The sequence below is a fragment of the Pseudorasbora parva genome, chromosome 2 (genome assembly GCF_024679245.1).
Source record: "Pseudorasbora parva isolate DD20220531a chromosome 2, ASM2467924v1, whole genome shotgun sequence".
Taxonomy (NCBI): Eukaryota; Metazoa; Chordata; class Actinopteri; order Cypriniformes; family Gobionidae; genus Pseudorasbora; species Pseudorasbora parva.
The window spans coordinates 58,594,086-58,617,514 of record NC_090173.1 but is presented as its reverse complement, the minus strand read 5'-3'; the positions used below and the strand labels follow the sequence as shown (position 1 = coordinate 58,617,514).

At 41.1% G+C, this 23,429-nt stretch overlaps 1 protein-coding gene across 1 annotated transcript in view; it reads left to right on the top strand.

The window, feature by feature from the left end:
- The window catches only part of LOC137049352 (uncharacterized), a 73,773-nt gene that overhangs the window by 35,204 nt on the left and 15,140 nt on the right, over nucleotides 1-23,429 (top strand). The window contains exons 10-12 of the mRNA XM_067427891.1: nucleotides 2,312-3,365; nucleotides 22,175-22,409; nucleotides 22,682-22,924. Coding sequence (XP_067283992.1) covers nucleotides 2,312-3,365; nucleotides 22,175-22,409; nucleotides 22,682-22,924 — 1,532 coding nt within the window. The remainder of the gene's footprint in view (nucleotides 1-2,311; nucleotides 3,366-22,174; nucleotides 22,410-22,681; nucleotides 22,925-23,429) is intronic.

The window sequence follows — 23,429 nt, the reverse complement described above, 5'->3', positions numbered from 1 at the left end:
GTTGTCCACCACCCTTTCTGCCCCTACACCACAGACCTCACTCTTACCCCTTTTCCACCAAAGCAGTGCTGGTGCTAGTTTGGAGCCAGAGCCTAGTTTCAAATCGGTTCTTTGTCTTTCCACACTCAAAGCACCAGCTCCGAGCCAGGAAAAGTGGTTCTTAAATAGCACCAAAACATTGCTGGGCTAGAAGTAAGAACCGTTTGCGTCAGCGGCTGGGGGCGGGGTTACCGTGACCAACAAGACGAACAGAAACTTGTGACTGCCATTTTTTAAATAGCAGCTAATCAAGCTAACAGCTGCTTGATTTTAATCTTCGTCTATAAATCATGGTGAGCTGCATGAATGCATTGGATTCGCGGTGTTTTGATGCCGATGTAGGATCATAAAGCCATGAGCCATTGTTGATGGAAGGCTTATTCGAGATGCATCAGTGCAGCCTGATCGCCGTATGACATCAAAGTACAGCGAGCGCACACTACTCCTTATGCTTTTGAATCGTTCACGCTCATACGCAGATATGTTTTGTGTTTGTTTCCTGCTACTGCGCTAGCGTTGCTGAGAAAGATGAGACGTATACAGTGATGTAGGACCTAGCTCGGTGCTGGCTCTCCAGCCTGTGGAAAGCCAAACCGGTTTTCTTAATGGCTCATCAGTGGAATCCACTTAGAACTGACAATAGCACTGGCTCTGAACTAGCACCCGGTTCATTCTGGTAGAAATGGGGTGTCTGAGATCCTCCTGTTTAATCCTGGTGACCTCTGCAGCAACAAGGTCCTTCCTCTCCATCCTGCTGGCCTTGGACCATAAAATCGGTGGCTCACTCCATTCAAGACCTGCCCGCCCTGTCTGGACCATGCCCACGACTTGCTGATGTTTCAGTCTTCCCATCACCTTCTGCACCTCCTTCTTATCCCTCCATTTCCTTCCAGTCTCTGCTCTGGCATCTGCATCAGTCACTGTCCTGTCGGAGGAGTCTCTTAATTCCATCACCAACCAGCCTTCTCCTGCCTGTAGCCCAGGGTGATGGATTTCAGGGGTAGCTGGAGTGAGTTCCATCCATACAGGCCAGCAGCTGAGAGGCACCTTGGTAGGCCGAGCCATTTACAAATGAAGGAGTTGGCTTTTGCCTCCATCCTGCTTATAGCTGATGAGGTTACTTCGCATAGCTTCAGAGACCACATCACCCTTGGGTACAGCATGAAGTGATAACACCACACCTTGTACTTTCCAGGTCGCTGGCTTGCTTTGATCTTAGACAGGCCTTCTGACAACTGCCGAAAGATGATTTTCCCCATATTCTTGTCTGAGAGATCAAATGTATAAAGTCTTCCCAGGCTTCAGATGGGCTGAGCCATGATGCGGGTGATGTCTTCCCTGCTGATGGTGAAGGTGACTCTATAGTTTCTCTCCCCTTTTCGCAAAGAGAGGCTCCTTGACAGACACAGAAGGAATTGCTCGGTGATCGGTTTGAATAGGAAGTGCAATCAGTTGGCACATGAGCACCAGAACTGGAACACAGAGCAATAGAAGAGCGGCCTGATCTGATGAATCATGTTTTCTTCTACATCCCGTGGATGGCCAGGTGTGGGTGTGTAGCTGTTCTTCATTTCTGCTGAGTTTAGCTCCAAACTTGATGAAACTGCACCTGTCCTTTGCTTTCAAATTATACTAAACTCCTTGACTGTGTCAGAAATAGCAACTATACCCTTAAATGGGGCACTATTTAAAGGGACAGCCATTTGTAGTGGTGTCTAAAATCAAAGTAGACATTATAGTAGACATTGAGTGCACTTGTTCAATCCACAATGCACCACAACTACGACTGTATACGGCTAGAGAATACCCATAATGCACAGTTCGAGTTGCGCTCTGAATGAATTCCTGCATGTCACCTAAAGATGGTAACCGCAGCTGAAATGATCATCAATCAAATTTCCAAGTTCAATTTTCACTTGTTTTCATTCACTTCTTCAAGTGGACTATTAGTGGAGTAATGTAGGGAGTAGTGAATGAGGGTTTAGGGGGTGATTTCGAACACAGCACTTGATTAGCATGCACAGGTGCATATAGGGTTGGAGCTAACCCATACAGGAAATTAGGTGTTGGGGCTAGAGCTGACAACTTCAAGCGGGTATATTGGGGCAAGTAGGACACAGACCCTCTAGAGCAGGTTTAGACACCTCTGGTATAGGGTCTAGCATACATGTTGGTTTTAATGCATTTAATGCATTATCTAAATGTTTTGGTGTCTATTGTATTGTGCCATTAAACTGGGATTTACTTTTATCTGTTTGTTTTTTCACCTTAGACCTAATGGCAATAAAAGAAGAGACAGAAGTACTCAATGAAAATGAAGAGAAGGAACAATATGAGAATCTGCATGATAGCATTGCTGGAGAAAAATCTTCAAGTTATTCACAGACTGAAAAGACTTTCATTCAAATAAAAGCTGAAAACAACAGTAAAACCCTTAAAGAGAATTCTGTAGAGAAGCCTTACACCTGCCAACAGTGTGGAACATGTTTCACTTGTAAAAGAAGCCTTGACAGACACATAAGAATTCACACCGGAGAGAAGCCTTACATATGCCCTCAGTGTGGAAAGAGTTTTACTCAACATGGAGTCCTTAAAGGCCACATGAGAGTTCACACAGGAGAGAGCCCTTACACCTGCCAACAGTGTGGAAAGAGTTTCAGTCACAAAGTAAGTCTTGACAGGCACATACGAATTCACACTGGAGAGAAGCCTTACACCTGCCAACAGTGTGGAAAGAGTTTCACTCAACATGGAGTCCTTAAAGACCACATGAGAGTTCACACTGGAGAGAGCCCGTTCACCTGCCAGCAGTGTGGAAAGAGTTTCACTCATAAAGTAAGTCTTGACAGGCACATGAGAATTCACACTGGAGAAAAGCCGTTCACCTGCCAACAGTGTGGAAAGAGTTTCAACAGAAATGTACATCTTAATTACCACATGAGAGTTCACGCTGGAGAGAAGCCTTACACCTGCCAACAGTGTGGAACATGTTTCACTTGTAAAGGAACCCTTAACAGACATATGAGAATTCACACCGGAGAAAAGCCTTACACCTGCCAACAGTGTGGAAAGAGTTTCACTCAACAAGGAAACCTTGCAGTCCACATGAGAGTTCACACTGGAGGGAGTCTCTTTACCTGCCAACAGTGTGGAGACAGTTTTAACAAAAAAGTACATCTTAATTACCACATGAGAGTTCACACTGGGGAGAAGTCTTACACCTGCCAACAGTGTGGAAAGAGTTTCAATCGTAAAGGAAGCCTTACCAGGCACATGAGTGTTCACACCAGATTAAAAAGCCTTACACCTGCCAACAGTGTTGACTGAGATTACCCAGAAACCCGTTAGCTGTATACGTAAAAATGTTGTATGTATATGTGCATATATAGCTCCGTTTCGACCACAGGAACTTTACCCAGGAACCAGGAACTTTGGGTGGTACTTCGTGTGTTTAGACCGCAGGAACCAGGGTCTAAATGAAGTTCCGGGTAAATATTTCCCCCTCCAAACGGCCCTGCTCGCGAGGTAGTACTTTTTCAAAGTTCAGGAACTTTCGAGGGTGGGACTTGGGCGCTGAACATGCTGATTGGTTGAGCTCACGCAGCATTTTAGTTCAACCGGCATTTTTAAAAGTCTTTTGCAAGGTTCGTTCTGCGTTCAGTAAATATCAGTCTTGCTCTCTGTCTGGTGGCGCGCGGTCGTCTCAGCCATCTCACGTTCAATGTCCGTAATAGCTGATAATAATATACATTGTCATTTTAAATCTAGCTTTACAAGCTTTCTGAATATGCTGCATGCTGCTGAATCTGCATATTAGTGCTCTTTTCTGTCGTTGTTAATTACCTCTTTAGTAAACCTATACATAACCAGCAAAAGCAGCACAGCTTGAATCTCTTCCATACTCGTTATTAATTTTTTTTCACCATGTAAACGACCTGACCGATTACTTTTAAGTGTGTGTCCTTACATGACGTGACGGCGCGCGCCGCGCTCATGTTGACAAGAGAGGAAAGTAAATTTTTCTGAGGGGTAAACTTTTTATTTCGTAAGTTATGAAGATAATGTTGGAGTAATGACACAGCGTATATTGCCCCGGGCAGTTTTTACTTTAACTGCGCCTGACAGAAGATATTTTTTTCTGAGATGATTATTACACTTTACAACAAATAGCTATAAATAATACTGTATTAGTCCTGGTGGCCGTTAAGAGTTGCTATGGCTACAGTTAACACAATCCAGCTGCTGGAGAAAACAGCGTTGACATTTTTGGTGCGGCAGACAAACTGCATGTGACAAAATGATTGCGATTGAAAGTCATCACATGTAAACACCAGATCGGTTTAGATAACGTCTCATGTAAACAGTTCACTAAATCTTTCAATCGGTACACTTAAAAATGATTAGTGTCCGTCACTGATTTGGAGGAGCAGTCGTGCGCAGTCAGTCCTACATCACCGGACTAATTTGCCTAATCTTCTCGGAACTTTATCGCGAGTTGTCAAATAGCTGTCACCGAACGCGTCATTCATTGATGATATAACACTCCGGGTGAGTTTTCTTGCGCGCGTCCGTTTTTACCGTGCCTTCACTATCGTGCAGTCTGACATTAATGCCAACTGAGATCTTACAGTGTGACATGGCGATCATGTTCGTACAGTCTGACAAGGGACATTCGCAAAGGATTTTGAAAAATCGCACAGTGTGCAGGACCCATTAGGTGTAAGGGAAGTGCCAAATGTGTAATTACAAATGTAACTACAGAAATTAATTACAGACGTAATTACATGCAGGTATTTTTTTCAATGTAAGTACAATGTAAAACATGTATGTACACAATAAGTGCTTTGTATCAAATGATTAATTACAACATTAGTACATAGTTGTTAAGGCCACCTAATATAAAGTGGGTCCCTGGCACCAATCACTGCAAAAACCTGGATGGTTGTTTTCAGATCTAATCACTCTTATTGACACATCAGCAACAGCACATGAACCGTGGTGAGTGAAAGTCTGAGAGCAGTGCAGAATACAATTAGACATATACTTTCAATAATATCTGTCTGCAGAGCCGCAGTTTCACCCCAGCCGCAGTTTTGCCCGCGCATGCGCAGTTTCACAACAGCAGTTTTGTCCCGCACATGCACAGTTTTACTACAGCGGTTTCACGTGGATACATTTGATTTTTAAATCTTAATTCTGTCTTAAAATTTAATTCTGTCCTAAAACTATCTATTGATTACTGTTGCTCCAGCTTTTATTTTTTGCTTCTGCTGTTACTCGGAGGCCTTCAAGCTCCTTTACTGATATAAAACAATGCTGTCATGAACACTTAAATATTACTTTTAAGTTTTTTCTCCAAAAACGAACAGCCTGGAATAATAAACACACAATGTATTTTCAAAGCCTGGTATAAAAACTAACTTTCGAATAGACATTTCAAAGGTTTTTATAATTAGTATAACGTCAAGATAACTAATACCTCAAGTTGATTAATTCTGCTTGGGGTAAATGCATGAACTTGGAAAACAAATAAAACGTACTTTTAAACTGAAAGTGTGAGGATATTATTAATTTGTTGGAGACATAACCAATAAACAAATTTAATTTACATTTTTTTAGCCTATTACATTTACAATTTATATTTTAAACATTTCAATATTTTACCATTACAGTTGATCACTAACTAATAACTATCAAATCAAACAAGTGCAATTACAATTAATAAATATTTAGTTTTATTCCCTTACAGTGCTGTAACATGCATCTCGAAGTCTCGCACGACGCAATGCACATGCGCGGTCAGAACTGCTGTGGTAAAACTGTGGCTCTGTAGTCAGACCCTTATTTGTACTTTGCTGATAACTATACAAAATAAATAATGTACATATTATACACACAATACATAATTATGTGAATGAATGATGCATTTATATAGCACTTTCATATGTACTAATGTACTACTGCTCTGTCAAGTCCTTGTCGTCAGTGAGGAACCTGGGTGTGCTCTTTGATACCAATCTTTCATTTGAAAGTGTAGCATTTCTACCCTCTGTAAAACTGCCTTCTACCATCTTAAAAACATCTAATTACTGCACATGCGTTTAATGCAAAATACTGAACAGTTAGATCATGGGCTCAAGGCTAGATTATTGTTATGCTCTTCTTCAGTGGTTCCCAACCACGTTCCTGGTGGACCTCCAACAGTGCACATTTTAGTTGTCCTTTGTCTGACACACATCAAGTCCTGGAGTAGCTACTAATTAGCTAAAGACCTGAATTTGTAAAGCATTTTGATGCGCATCACCTGTGATCAGTGGTGGAGGAAGTACTGAATCTCAGTACTTAAGTAAAAGTACAAATAACCAGAGCCATATTTACTTAAGTTAAAGTAGAAGTACTACAACGACAATCCTACTTAAGTAAAAGTAAAAAAGTACTTTTTTATTTAAGATTTTAAATGTACTTTTAGTATTAAAAGTAAATTACTTGTTTAACAATGTATTCTCTTAATGTCTATATTCAGTCATTAAAAAGAAGAAAACAGTACGGGCTGTGGCGTTTTAATTAAGTTAGTTTTGGGTTAATGTAGGCTAATTGTGCTTATCATCTGTTGCCCAGTTTACATTCTGACTCACAATATCAGGGCGATCTGCAGAGTTAAATATCAATATTCAGAAGAACATTTCCATCAGCTTTGATGTATTTAAATCTTCATATTTATGAGGATTAATCTTAAATAAAGGATATGCTTCAGCTTTTCTTTTATATTCTTAAATTTGATCAATAAATTAAATTAGAATAACGCTATATGGTTGTTAAATTAAATAATTAACACTGAAAAATTACAACTGCATTAAATGATGTTATGAGATTGTTTTAACTGTATATATTTTTAATACAATAAGAAACGTTGGAAAGAATGTTTAAAGCTACACTGTGTGATATTTTCCCCCATCTAGTGGTGAAAAGGTATATGATCATCCAGGGAATAATAGTTTCTGTTCCTCTCAATTGTGATTTTGTTTTAACTCATACTGTGGCTGTTTTAAAACGCAAAAAGTGACCGTGTTAAAACGCGAAAGGCGACGATTGAATTTATGGGTATGTCCCTCTTTGACTAATGTACTTTCAAGATGGAGGAGCAACATGGCGACCGGCATTCGAACCCCTCACCCGTGTGTATTTTCAATGGCATATTATAAACTTACGAGAATACTTTATTACTTGAAAGAAGTAAATATACATTAATGAGCACATATATTTTTGAGAGAACTAAGTGTTTTTAGCTAAGAATAAACTAAAAAAGTTACACAGTATAGCTTTAAACATGAAACTAAACTACCAGTAGGTGGCGGCAGGTCTTAATGAGTGAGTCATTGAGTCGGTTCGGTCAAACGGCTGATTCGTTCATGAATGAGGCAGTCGTTTACGAACAGTTCATTGAATCTTTGATTCAAGCGATTCATTCAAACGCTGGATCATTCATAACACACTATTACTGTGACATGCTTTGTGGTTCTGATGTGGAAATATGATCTGATCTTGGAAATATTTTCGCTGCTGTAATAGAACAAAAGCAGTTTATATTGCATCTAAAATGTAAGTGACTAATTTTAATTAATTGTTTATGGAACTGTCATGAAATCAGTGTCACATTTTCAGTCGTGATGGTATTCAGGAAAACAGCACTCTTGGTCATGTCATTTGATGTTTTTTTAACTGTATTATACGTTATTAAATATAATATTTACTGCACGATTGTCAACAGCGCAACCGTCAGTTCATACATTAGCCTATTATTATCCATTAATTATCCGAACAAACCTTAATCTCGAGCCCTGAAACTGATCAGAAAATGTAACGAAACGTTGTAGAAATGTAGTCGAGTAGAAAGTAAAATATTTGCTGCAAAATGTAACTAAGTAAAAGTAAAAAGTATGCACTATTGATTCTACTTAAGTAAAGTACAGATACGTGAAAAATGTACTTAAGTAAAGTAACAAAGTATTTGTACTTCGTTACATTCCACCACTGCCTCACATTGCATGTGTAACAGTAGCCAAATAGTGAGCGATTTCCAAATAATCCACTACACACTAACAATCACTAGAAAATTCTTGAAATAAACTTAAATGAGGCAACGGTCAACAGGAAGACAGCTACTGTGTAAGTGTTTGTAACTTCTCATTTGATTGTTTGCTCAGCTGTTGTTAGATATGTTTGTTTGTTTAATACAGGGGTCTTCAACTAAAATTGCTTGGGGTCCAGTACCCTCTTCACCGGCCGAGGTCCGGACAATCATATACCTAAAAACATGAAATGATGTTTTTTTGCCAGACTAAAGAAATTAGTGTAGATTAAAAAAATAATGTCTTTATTGAACAAAATATAATATGTTCTCATATAGATAAACATGTCTTTTCATATTGTTAAAGCAAACATAAGTAATCCTTCACAAAATGTATCTCATTTTGAGGTTGTTCTGTTTAAGTTGCTTTGGTACAAAATATCTAAATTCAAACAGTATGAATGTACCATGTGTGACAAAAATATGATGAATGAAAAAATACCTTCATCTCCACTGAAAATACATTCATTTCAACATTAGTAGCGACTAAAGTGCTTTTTCTGCTGAACTGAGATCAACAGTAACAATCAATGAACACAACCCCCCCTGGTTAAAAAACAAAACAAAACAGAAATTTCATAACATAATTTTATGTACATTCACATGTAGTCTCTAACCAACTAACTAACTAACTAATATTCAACACTGCTCTCCCTGTGCTTCAAATTTCACTGGTAAAAAATCATTAGCAATAACATCCAGAAACACAAACAGGCAAAAATAAAGTGCCACAAGTGTTGGAAAAATTGAAAAGTGTAAGAAACATTTTATCTCTTTATTTCACCTGTTCCTTTAAATCCAGAAAAATGTAAATAACCTCACATAACATTTCAAAAGGCTGAGCTGAGTTGACCTTAAAGACGGAACGGAAGCATAATAATTCCTGATTCCAAAACAAACCCGCATACATTGCCTGAACTTCAGTGGGAGAAATTGGCTCATTTATTTTCTGCGCCCTTAGCTCAGACTGCTGAGGATAAAAGTTTCTTCAAAATGTGTATGGCTGAATCCGAAATTGCCCCCGAACCCATACGGCATTATTTGAAAGGACAGCCATTTGTAGTGGTGTCCGAAACCACAGTGGACATGTTTGAGCCGATGTACACTCAATGGCTGTCTGACTTCATGCACTTGTTTTCATTCACTCTTTTTCATTCACTCCTTCAAGTGAGCTGTTATAGTGGACTAACGTAGGGAATAGTAAATGAGGGTTTAGGGGGTGATGTCGGATTCAGCTTCTGTTTTCGCGCGCGGCTTTCTCCTCTTCACTGCATGCGTGACTGCGCGTCTGAACGTAGCAACAGTGAGCATAGTAACGTAGCTTAACGGTCATCGCAACCGTGGCAACATAAGAAAAATGGTTCTACTGAGCTGCCTGATATAAATGATTTTTTTTATTTTTTTTTATAAAAATGAGTTTGGCATTTGTTTATTTATTTCATTCACGTCACAATGCTTCACAGTCCAGATGGATGCATCTCCCGGTCTGGATCGGGACCAGAATCCGCCAGTTGGCGACCCCTGGTGTAGTATATTATCATGTATTAGTAGTTCTGGTGTAGGTTCCCTGTGTTTGGGGAGGTAGTGTTTGTTGTCACATGGGTTAACACGTTTGTATACTCAGGTGAGTGATAGTCCACGGCAGCGCAATCAAAAGCCCTATTGTGAAGCCTGACGAGTGTAAAGACATCAACTCTTCCCTGTGGAACTCCTCTCGAGCAAGGCACTTGAAAATCGTTTTCCTGTTCATTACTTGTGTTCAGTTTTTCTTATTTCTATCTGGCCTTTTTTTAAATCTGTATTCACCATGTGCTTTCAAATCTACTATTACTACTTGGGAGGGGTGGGGGTACTGGTTTGCTTATCTCAAATGATTGGAAATTTGATCCCTTACCATCTCTATCGGGCAGTTTATTTGAATCACACTCAATCACTATTACTCACCCTGTTAAAATCCATGTGGTAGTGGTCTATCGTCCTCCAGGTCACCTCGGTAACTTTGTGGAGGAGTTGGATGTGTTACTTTCTAATTTCCCTGAGGATGGCACTCTGGTTCTGCTTGGTGACTTCAACATCCATCTTGATAAACACCTAGCCACAGACTTCACCACTCTACTGACTTCATTTGACCTCAAGTTAGTGTCTACTACGGCTACTCACAAATCAGGTAAACAATTAGACCTCATCTACACACGCAACTGCTCCACGGACAACACTTTAGTTACTCCATTACACACCTCAGACCACTTTCTCATCACTCTTAACCTCATACTGACTCCTGATACAACACACAATCCTCCGCAAATTAGCTTAATTAGACTTTAATATAAAAGGACTTTAATAAAATTTTGACTGTGTATATTTGAAAGAAGAATGTCATATACACCAAGGATGACTTAAGGGTAAATAAGTCATGGCCTAATTTTCAAGCTAAATAACCCTTTAATACACGTTCACAATGAATTTCATGCTACACTAAATAATAGTTGTTTCAACAAATATGTTGAATACATTGAATATTGCCAAGAAAATGAAAATGGGAAGTTTTAATTTGCGCAACAGTCAATAATCCACACTGTCAATTTTAAGTATGGGAACTTTATATCTGTTACGTCAATCCTAATATCTCGATTCATCAAAATATCAAAAGCTTTGGCATCTGTCAAACCTACAATGGGCAACAAAAAGCACATAAAACAAAATAAACACAAAATGACATTCCTTTCTGATTATAAAAATATATATTTGCACTAAATCACTATATTACTGATTTGGTTGCTAGAAAAACATGGTTGAGAGGACGCTGGCATTGTCTGTTCGCCGCTTCTCCACCCACAAATTATGTTAACTGTACTATTAGATTTAGATGTTATTTAATTTTCTTATGTTTCTGACTAGTCACACAGTCAGAGCTACAATTGGGACTGTTGCTGATTGTTGGCAGCCACTGAGAGGACGTTGTTCGCCGTTTTCCACCGCTTCTCTGCTGTTTTTGTTTAAGTTGTTGCGGTTGGTTCTGGTTTGAAGGACGTTTGATGATGCTCGCTGCGACTGCTCTCTCTTATGGGTGTCGGCTGCTCACTGGTTGTCTCCCTCGGGCTTGAGCTTCATGGTGGCTGAAGTTTGCACTGGGCGTCATCAGGGTCCGGCGTGATGTTGGGATGTTCCGCTTCTTGGCTGCGCCGCTGTTCCGCATTGCGGCCGTGGAACGGCTTGGACTTCTGCGCAGACCGCGGCGTGTGTCCACAGAAGTGCCCGGTAAACTTTTTCTGCCTCCTGCATGGTGCTGTGGCGATCCCCATCATCTTGTCTTCAGCTGTCATGCCTCGATGACGTCATCAGGACACTCCCGAATTGGGAATATGCGACAATAGAGCCTCTAGCGCTGGGAGAAATGTAAAACATGGAGTGGACCATAGTGTGCTGCGGAGCTTACAGAGACTTCCACCATCAGCTCTGTTTTCTGTTAACCATCAGCTCTGTTTCTGTTCAGTTTTCTGTGTTGGTTGATTGTTTGTATTTTTCTATATTTTTACTTGTCATTCATTTTTTTGTTAATTTTTCCCTTTGTTGCACTTTGAGATTCTTTGGAATGAAAAGTGCGTTATAAATAAAATCTATTATTAGGGGCCAAGCACCGAAGGTGCGGAGGCACCTATTGAAACCGTTGTCGCACTTTCTTCTTCCGCCATGGAGGTCTATGGCAGCCCATAGAACCGTTTGCGGGAAAGTTGTAACGATTTGACATTCTGATAGAGGGCAGTCCCAACATTAAATACACCAATTTTGGTGTCTCCAACTCAATCCCTCTAGCGCCACCACCTGTCCAAAGTTGCACTCATGTTTATGCTAATAACTTTTGAACCTTAAGGGCTAGAAACAAAATTCTTGTTTCCTCAGATTTCTGAGCTCCTGCCAATCCGAAAGCACCCTATGACGTCATTTCCGACATTATATGTTTCCCGCCATTTTGAATTTCCCCAAAATCCTACTTTTGCGAACTCGTCCTAGACTGTTCGTCTGATTTGCACGAAAATTGAACCAGATCATCTGCAGCCAGTGTCGACAAAAAGTTATGGAATTCAAGTTGATTCGTCAAATATTTTCCGTTAAACGCGCAAACAAATTTTACGTAGCGCTTGCAAAAACAGACGTATGGCTGTATCTCCGCAACGCTTTATCGTATTCAGACCAAACTTGGTACATGTTGGCACAAGCATGTCTTGAGGCAACCTGCTGCGTTTCGGCGCAGCGCCACCTACTGGCCCGGAGATAGGAAAAATGGCTATTTTTGCTTTTTTTTGCTGAACCGTTTGCCCAAAAATCACAAAAGTGGTCTCGTCAGATTCGAGACGTCATGCCGAGTCAACTGATGTCCAATTTTACCATGTCGGCCATTTTGGCTGTCGGCCATCTTGAATTATGTGCCAAAATGCTGTATTTTATGAACGCATGAACGGATTGTTACGGAACTCGGCATGGGTCATCACCACGATGCCCTGAAGTAGCCTGAGAAGTTTCGAAACAGCGCCACCTAGTTGAGATTTTTTTTAAAAAGTGCTTATAACTTTGGGTGTGGTTGACTTATTTTCACGCGACTCATCTCCTTAGACTCCTGAATCGTTGCAGAGTCCAACGATACCACACTTGCCAGGTTTCGGCGTATGGTTTGTGCACCGTTGTAATTTAGCGCTTTAAGAAAATTAGCCGATATCTTCGAAACCACTGGTCCGATCGAGACGAAACCAGCGTCAGAAGTTCGGAAACATAGGTCGCTAGGCACAGTCGTGAGGCCAAATCTCAAAATTTTGATAGTAAGGGGTAGTAAAATCCAATCAAAGTCAAGCGTCAGGCTGAAACCCTATTGGAACTGTTCATTTCCCCATGATGCATCATTTTCCAGCTAAAACTGCTCGGGCAGACCAAACCGTAAGTCGTAGAGACTTGAAACTTTCAGGGCTGGTAGTACTCACAACCACTGCAGACGTCACCGAAGCCCGCCCCGATCGGCCTGACGGGGGCGCTACAGCGATCAAAAGTGCGAAACGGCGATCAAAAGTACGAAACGGCTCATAACTCCTCAACCGTAAGGCTTAGCCTCGAGTGTCTTATATTGCTGGAATCCTTGGCTCGAGACGGACAAAATGCATGCCCCGGATTGGCTCGGAATAGTGGGAAAAAATTCGGGTATTTCGGGTTTTTTGCAAAACCTACTTTTGCCAACTAGTCCTAGGTTTTTGGCCCACCCGGAACCAAACCAGCGCAGCGAGATTCTCTGGAGTCTAATTGTCAAAAGTCATTTAAAAAACCCGGAAATTTGGGTTCCTGGACCCTAAAGGCAGCCAAAACGTTGGAAGGGGGAGTAGCCCCTTTTACTAAATTGGCTAAAACTCGTGAACGGAATGAGGTATTTTCACCAAACTCAGCACGCCTATGTAAGAGCTCATTCTGTGGCCAAGTGAAAAAGGACGTGGGGACCGGCCACTTGGTGGCGCTATAATGGTTAAAAAGGGGTCAAAATGATGTATTTCTATGGAAAATCCCATTAAAGGCCTGAAAGCGGCCCTCTTCCTGCCTGATTGGCATACAGCTTTACGAAATCACGCGTGCGCATGCGTCACGTGACCCTAAAGAGGCTTGCAGACTTTTATGGCCGCCGGGGCGCTTTAACTGTTAAATTGGTGAAAACAAATGCCCTATTATTATCCTATGCAAATTGACATTTAAATGACTAAAAATTGCCTGCTCTGCGCAGAACTTCACCAAATCGGCTGGGCATGTGCGCCGCATTATTGTAAAGACGCGTGCAAACTTTGGCGGAGATCGGGCCCTCCAACTGTTAAACTGGTGAAAAACAAATGCCCTATATTATCCTATGCAAAATGACATTTAAATGACTAAAAATTGCCTGCTTTGCGCAGAACTTCACCAAATCGGCTGAGCATGTGCGCCGCATTATTGTAAAGACGCGTGCAAACTTTGGCGGAGATCGGGCCATCAGTAGAGGCATACCAGTTTAAAAGGTAAAAAAATAAATAAATAAAAACACCCCATTTTCATGATAAATGAGCTGAAAATGCAAAAATTGACCTTTGACCTCGGCGATGCACATGTCACCAGGCTTGATAAAGTTTTAGCAACCAGCAGCTCAAAACTCAAGTGCTCAAACCCTATGGTCTATTTTTTATATGCCTTTTTATACCCTTTTTATTGCCTTTTTATTAGGGGCCAAGCACCGAAGGTGCGGAGGCACCTATTGAAACCGTTGTCGCACTTTCTTCTTCCGCCATGGAGGTCTATGGCAGCCCATAGAACCGTTTGCGGGAAAGTTGTAACGATTTGACATTCTGATAGAGGGCAGTCCCAACATTAAATACACCAATTTTGGTGTCTCCAACTCAATCCCTCTAGCGCCACCACCTGTCCAAAGTTGCACTCATGTTTATGCTAATAACTTTTGAACCTTAAGGGCTAGAAACAAAATTCTTGTTTCCTCAGATTTCTGAGCTCCTGCCAATCCGAAAGCACCCTATGACGTCATTTCCGACATTATATGTTTCCCGCCATTTTGAATTTCCCCAAAATCCTACTTTTGCGAACTCGTCCTAGACTGTTCGTCTGATTTGCACGAAAATTGAACCAGATCATCTGCAGCCAGTGTCGACAAAAAGTTATGGAATTCAAGTTGATTCGTCAAATATTTTCCGTTAAACGCGCAAACAAATTTTACGTAGCGCTTGCAAAAACAGACGTATGGCTGTATCTCCGCAACGCTTTATCGTATTCAGACCAAACTTGGTACATGTTGGCACAAGCATGTCTTGAGGCAACCTGCTGCGTTTCGGCGCAGCGCCACCTACTGGCCCGGAGATAGGAAAAATGGCTATTTTTGCTTTTTTTTGCTGAACCGTTTGCCCAAAAATCACAAAAGTGGTCTCGTCAGATTCGAGACGTCATGCCGAGTCAACTGATGTCCAATTTTACCATGTCGGCCATTTTGGCTGTCGGCCATCTTGAATTATGTGCCAAAATGCTGTATTTTATGAACGCATGAACGGATTGTTACGGAACTCGGCATGGGTCATCACCACGATGCCCTGAAGTAGCCTGAGAAGTTTCGAAACAGCGCCACCTAGTTGAGATTTTTTTAAAAAGTGCTTATAACTTTGGGTGTGGTTGACTTATTTTCACGCGACTCATCTCCTTAGACTCCTGAATCGTTGCAGAGTCCAACGATACCACACTTGCCAGGTTTCGGCGTATGGTTTGTGCACCGTTGTAATTTAGCGCTTTAAGAAAATTAGCCGATATCTTCGAAACCACTGGTCCGATCGAGACGAAACCAGCGTCAGAAGTTCGGAAACATAGGTCGCTAGGCACAGTCGTGAGGCCAAATCTCAAAATTTTGATAGTAAGGGGTAGTAAAATCCAATCAAAGTCAAGCGTCAGGCTGAAACCCTATTGGAACTGTTCATTTCCCCATGATGCATCATTTTCCAGCTAAAACTGCTCGGGCAGACCAAACCGTAAGTCGTAGAGACTTGAAACTTTCAGGGCTGGTAGTACTCACAACCACTGCAGACGTCACCGAAGCCCGCCCCGATCGGCCTGACGGGGGCGCTACAGCGATCAAAAGTGCGAAACGGCGATCAAAAGTACGAAACGGCTCATAACTCCTCAACCGTAAGGCTTAGCCTCGAGTGTCTTATATTGCTGGAATCCTTGGCTCGAGACGGACAAAATGCATATCTCGGATTTGCTCGCCCTTCAGGCTCCAATTTCGAGATATTTTAGGTTTTTTGTAAAACCTACTTTTGCAAATTACTCCCAGCTTATTTGACTGATCGGAACAAAACCACTGCAGAAATGTTCTCTGGAGAGAGACTATCAATAATTATCAAAAAAAACAAAACATTTTGATTTATGGTTGCTAAGGGGAGCCAAAATGTTTGATGTGACCCGGACCTTATTTAATAAAATGGCTATAACTTGTGAACAGAACGAGATATTTCCACCAAATTAAGGTCACGTGTGAGTGAGGTCAGTCTGAGATCACATGAAAAAAATCGCAACGATTGATCACTTGGTGGCGCTATAACAGGGGAAAAACTCATGAAACTGGCAATATACGCACCCAAACATTAGTCAGATGAAAATGGGCATTCATTGTCTTTATCCTTGGTGCCATGATAGTCTATGAGGACAATGGCGTATCACAAACAAAGCATACTTCATTGGTGCAATGCCCTGAAGGAGCCTGAGAATTTTCAAGCCAGTGTTTTTCACAGTATTCACCTCATTAGACTCCTGGATCCTTGCCGAGTCCAATAATACCAAACATTCCTGGTTTCACCTTATGGTTTGTAAAAAGGTGTACTTTAGCACCTAAAAAACCTTTGCGAATGTAGGAAACAGTTAGTCCAATTAAAACAAAACCACAATAGGAAATTCTGAATACTTACATAGGTCAATAGCTAAACAATAATGACCAAAACAAAGCCAAAATTTTGGAAGAAAAAAAAAATCCAATCAATGCAGCCCATGCTCTCAAATATATTTTGCTATAACTTTAAAAGAAAATTAGATATTTACAACAAATTTGACATATATTTATGGACCCCTTTGAGGACACCTAAAAAAGCTATGATATTATATTTTTCCTTAGTTAATTTACCCATGAATGCTCTTTCCCATCTATGATCTAAGTTTATTTGTTTATTTGGATCCCCATTAGCCAATACCTAGGCAGTGACTACTCTTCCTGAGGTCCCAAAAAGTAAAAAATACAAAACTAAATTGAAGCTGCAAGAGGAATAAAAGGGTCCTCGCAACTGTGCCACCACTACCTTGTGGTTGTAGGAACACAGAGCACGGTGGGCAATATGCATTTAAGTATATAAAAATAGGAGGACTATATCAATCATTTGTATTTGCCACACTTCCTGCTACTGGGCTGTACTCTTATCAGAGGGTGGACCTGTACCAGGACATGACTAATGCATCCCTGAAATGTCTGAAGAGAGTGCGTCAATTAAACTCTGCCCTGTAAATGCAGACTCGAAAAGACATCCTTATAAACCTGTCTCCGGCACGACAACTCCAATCTATCAAATGATCTTACGAATATCTATTTATCTAATATGACTTCTGAACTGTAATGTTGCCAGTTTAAAAGGTAAAAAATAATCATACACTGTTATACGCAAAATAATAATCATACACTGTTTGTTCGTCGGCCAGAGGAGAACTGGCACCCCGACTTAGCCTGGTTTCTCCCAAGATTTTTTTATCTCCATCCTGGCCCTGAAGGAATTTTGGTTCCTTGCCACCGTTGCCTTTGGCTTGGCTTGCTCAGTTGGGGACACCTAAATTTCAACTATATTACTGATCTGCCCGCATTGACACTACATGATAATTGAAATTAGCTGGATAACATCACCATTTTCAACAGAGCAGTTGTACAAAATCTGTTGCATTATTTTCTTGTTAAAACTGTGAAGCTGCTTTGAAACTGGACTTGTTAAAAGTGCTATATAAATAAAGGTGACTTGACCAGCTAGTGGCACTATGAATAACTAAAATTTTGCCGAAACATCAGACTTTGTCAGGATACCACGGACATGTTCAACAAAACTCAAGATCTTTGAAATTTAACATCATTAAGTCTATTAACTATTAGACTGACCAAATATGATGTTGTTTTGGTTCAATCTTAATTAGTAGTTAATCACAATTTACTCTTGCCCACAGGTGACAATATAACTGACTAAATATTGACATGTAGACCACCATCAGTGCTCGGGCCCTAATTAAATCCACAACAATAAAATGAAACATACAAATCCCATTAAATGTCCCTTCCTTTTAAAACTAATTTTACTTCTTAAAATATGTAATATCTAATAGTAGTTCATTGTATATTTTCATTCCGATCGAGACGAAACCAGCGCCGGAAGTTCGGAAACATAGGTCGATAGCTATACACTAATTCCCAAATCTCAAAATATTGATAGTAAGGGGTAGTAAAATCCAATCAAAGTCAGGTGTCAGTCATTTTTTACGTGTTTTTTTCATACAACTGTTTATAACTCCAAAACAAAATGAGATATTTTCACCAAACTCGACACACATATGTATGGGCTCACTCTGATGACATATAAAAAATGGTGGGATTCTGCCTCTTGGTGGCGCTATAATAGAACAAAACATGAAATTCCCATTGACTTCAATGCAGTATTAGGGTATAAAATGCATATGCTATACTTTACGAATGCATTAGTGTATAATTACAAAACTCAGTATGTGTCTTCCGCTCTATGTCCTGAAGGTACTCAAAAAGTTTTCGGGCAACGCCACCTTGTGTAAAAGTTGTAATAAAGTGTACAAAAATGCTAATAACTTTTGATTAAATTAGCCTATTGCAATGAGACTGGTTATAAATCATTCTATGGCTCATGCCGAGAATATAGATACCAATTTTTCCCATATTTGGCAAACCTCTCTCCCCTCTATCTTGTTATTGGTTAAAAACCTACTTTTTCAAACTCGTCCTAGACCGTTTGTCCAATTTTCACCAAAATTAAATCGTATTGTCTTCAGACCATGTGAACAAATAATTATGGATTTTGTGTTGATAGACAAAACAGTTGTCATATACCACAGCAACGCAGTTGAGCTCTGATGCAAAAATGACTCTTGAGGCTGTATCTCTGCAATGCTTTGACATATTGACACCAAATGTGTCATTGTCTCCTCAATCTGACTACACCACATCAGTTTAGTAACAGTGACACCTATTGGTCGAAAATGATAAACCATTAAATCATTATTATTGACTGTATTTAAAATTGTACTGCTTTTTTGCCTAAAATCAACTTAATAATTCTTTAATGGCTCATTGTTGCAGTTGGCTTGAGACTTCCAGTCATGCTGGCATGTCTTGTCTTCTTCTTTGCGCTTGGCCCCGACAATTGCTGCTTGCAGCTATATTTATTATTATTATTATTATTATTACTGAGTTGTATACTACCCCATGAAAAAATATGTGAATGACCATATCTATACACTCCTGCACTCTACACTTTATATTGAATAAATCCTTGTAAATAACAGATGTGTGAAATTTACACATTTTAATGGCTGTCATAAATAAGAAATAAATAATTCATTCAGACACAAAAAGGGACTGGATTGTGTTATTGCTTTCTTTGTTGTTTTTTTACTGTCAATGCGAACAGTATTATTAATTTACCATTGTTTTTAAACATATTTCAATAATACATTCAACTCTGAATTTTCTCATATTTTTAAAATATATCTTTTCTACTTATATTTCTATGCACTTAATGTGATTTTAGACAAGGCAGTGTGTGAATGGGACTTTTATTTTGGTTTTATGTATGACGTCATAAGGCCGCGCCATGCTCGTGCATCTGTTGTGATTCTGCTGAAGGAAGGTTTGTGTTTTAAGCGTTTAAAGTGACAGAAACGAATGAAATAATTATTTGTTATTAAATTTAACATTGCATTGGTTTATCTAACTTTAATCAACGTTGTGTGAGTGAAGGTTAGAGTGCACGTTGATCCGCACTTAGGATTCTGACAGGAAATAGTAGACCATCCGGGTGTATAGAGGGTATACGGACTACTGGCACATCCGGGAACTTAACTGTTAATTTCGTCAATGCCCCTTTTTAGGTGAAAATAAACTAGACTTCCCATAGTAGACTTAAATACAAACTAGCGGAACAAAGCAACGTCCCTGAAGAGCCGACAGGCTTGAATAATTTAAGAAATCACCAAGATTAAACATGTCAAGTAATTATATGTCCAGTCTGCCTGCCAAGAGAAAGATACATCCACACACTTAATTTGGTCAATTTAAAAAACAGTCCCTTCATTCTCCCACCGTCAAATTGGTGTAACGTGAATGATTTTACTTTGTTTTTGCAAGTAAACATCTTAAAATGTATATATTATGTCTTTATATTTAGAGTACTGAGTGCACCATACAACTATTCTGACTTAGTTTCCGAATGCATCATCCGTACTCCATGATACAAAAACGAAGTTAAATTATTCACTGGCTTAAGTGGTGACTCGATGAGGTTTGAGTAAATGTCACCTCTGTAAGGTAAGACACCTCTGGCCACTGGCTGGGGTTGTTCCACCAATTTGACGGTGGGAGAATGAAGGGATGTGTTTTTTAAATTGACCAAATTAAGTGTATGGATGTATCTTTCACAGTCTTGGCAGGCAGGCTGGACATATAATTACCTGACATGTTTAATAATCTTGGTGATTTCTTAAGTTATTCAAGTATTGATCATCGTGTATTAAATGCAACTGAACGCATTGTTTAAAAACATATTACATCTGAAGTGCCTGAAAATCTCACAATGCATTATAAGAGTTATGAAAGGAGAATTTTACCATCATCCTGCAATGATTTATTTAGTAAGTTTAATAATAGAATGATAACGGCTCTTGATATGGTTGCTCCACTTAAAACTAAAAAGTTAACTACAAAAAAGAAAATTCCTCAAAAAAAAATCAGACTATGAAACTTAAAAGATACTGTAGAACTTCAGAACGAACATGGTGTAAAACTAAACTAGAAGTTCACTTAAATAAATATATTGAAAATCTTAAGACATAATAAAGAAATTAATTATTTCGCAAACCTTATAAATGCAACCATTAATAACCCCAGATTATAATTTAATACAATAGATTCATTAATAAATCATAAAACTGATAGCTCTGAGTTACCAAATGGGAAATGTAAAGAGTTTGCTGGCTACTTTAGAGATAAAATTATAAATAATAGATTGGGAATAAGTTCAATACACGATAATAGGTAAATTATGTTCCCTCCATTATCAAGTGTTAACAGTACCATCAAAATGGAAAGTTTTACTTTGGTTGATGTTGGAGCACTAAGAAAGGTTGTAACAGACTTGAGACCATCTACTTGTTCCTTTGATTCTATTCCTACTTCTCTTTTTAATAGTATCTCTGATTTTATATCTATTGATATCCTTGACATAGTTAATCACTCCCTGCAGCTTGGCATTTTCCCTTGTGACCTTAAATCTGCCCTAGTAAAACCTGTGTATAACAAAAAGGGACTACAGATATTTTAATTCCTAGTAATTATAGACCCATCTCAAACCGTACATTTTTAAGTAAAATATTAGAAAAAAATTGTTTTTAATCAGTTGAGTACATTCTTAAATGCCAATTTGAAACTAGAGATGTTTCAGTCTGGTTTTAGAAAATATCATAGTACAGAGACCGCTCTTATTAAAGTAGTAAATTATATAAACTTAAGCCTTGATAAAAAATTGTCCTTCAGTTCTGGTGCTTCTTAACTTGAGTGCTGCATTTGATACAATAGGCCACCAGATTCTTTTAAATAGATTAAGTGACTATGTTGGTCTATCTGGAACAGTTTTAAATTGTTTTTTTTAAATCATATCTTAGTGAGAGAAAATTTTAGTAGCCATTAATAATACTTTGTCTGAATCTCATAAAGTACCATGTGGAGTTCCTCAGGGATCAGTTTTAGGACCCCTACTTTTTAATCTATATATGCGAGCAAACTGAATCGCATAGCCGAGTCTGATGGAGCGGATGAGCCAGCGGGACAGGCTGGGGAACGCTAGCCAGGCCCCCAGCGACTGCACCGGCGGGACTAACAGCACCACAGAAGTACCTACAGCGGGGCAGCACAACGGCATGGTGGGGTCTGCGTGCGCGTGGCAACACTTACCTGCTTCCGCTGAGTGGGCGCGGTACAATGGGGAGGCCGCCAGTGGGCGTCCCGCGCGCCCCTGCTAGCGATTGCTCTTTTTGTGAAGTTTTGGGTACCACTGGCCGTGGCAGTTACAATTAATGATGTAATTGTCACAAGGGAGCCCCCCAGCCCTCCTCCGGGGGGAGGAAGTGGTGCTGCTGCCACTTCTTATCGTGCAGGATCCTCCATCTCTGGGTGGCCTGTCTCAGGGTCTCTTACGACGGCGCTTGCCACCTGGCTTGGCAGCGGCTTGGGTGTCCTTCCCGCGGCCGGCTCCACGCCTACGCCCGGGTGGAGGCTGCTGCTGGACTGCAGTGGGACTGGGGGCAGTGGCGGGCAGGCGGAGGTGCTGCCACCGGCGGCGGGGTGGAGGCAGCAGCGGGCCGCCGGGGCAGGATGTGCCAGATGGCCTCCGTCTGCTTCTGGGTGGCCGAGAACTGCTGGGCAAAGCTCTCGACCACATCGCCGAACAACCCAGCCGATGAAATAGGGTAGTCCAGGAACCGGGTCTTATCGGTCTCCCTCATATCGGCCAGGTTGAGCCAGAGATTCCGCTTCTGGACCACCAAGGTGGACATCGCCTGGCCAATAGTACAGATGGCGGTTTTCGTCGCCCGTAGGCCAGTGTCCGTCGCCACCCGGAGCTCCCTGAGGAGCTCTGGGCCCGGACCACCCTTGTGCATGTCCATGAGTGCCTGTGCTTGATGCACCTGAAGCAACGCCATGGCATGCAGGGCGGACACGGCCTGGCCACAGGACCTGTAGGCTTTCTCGGTCAGACCGGAAGAGGCTTTATAGGCCCTGGACGGGAGCTTTGGGTCCCACACAGTTGCGTCGCGACGGCCCGCTCCACCGGCGGGAGACCCTCATATCCCCTGGCCTGCCCGCCGTCAAGGGTAGTGAGAAGGGAGGAGTCACCAGGTCGCCTGCGGGTGCTAAACGGTGCTTTCCACGACCTAGTCAGCTCCTCATGCACCTCCGGGACGAAAGGCACCGGGGCGGGATGCTGAGAACCAGTGCGACCCACCCCGAGAAACCAATCATCCAACCTAGAAGGTTCGGGACGTGATGGAGGGTTGAAGCATAGGGGTCAACTCCAAGTCCGACTCGACCATTGCCATTCTCCCAGAGGGAGGCATTACAGCCGAATCTTCATCCCCAGAGGACTGAAACTCCCCCTCCGATGCAGCGATCAACATCTGCTCGTCCGCGGGTGCCCCGAAGGACACCTTCAGCCGCGCATATGGGGGGCCGACGGGTTCCTCCGGAAGCACCACCGGTTGCGGCACGTATGAGGGATTAGGGTCCCGCGGAGCCTCACTCGACGGGTTTGTCCTAACCGTGATCCTCAGGTCACCCCGGCCATCCACCAAAGTAGGTCTATTCTGCTGGGCAGGAATAGACCTAAATCGAGCTATGGGTAGGGGGACTTCACCTTCCCGAAGGTAGGCGAGTCTCAACCTA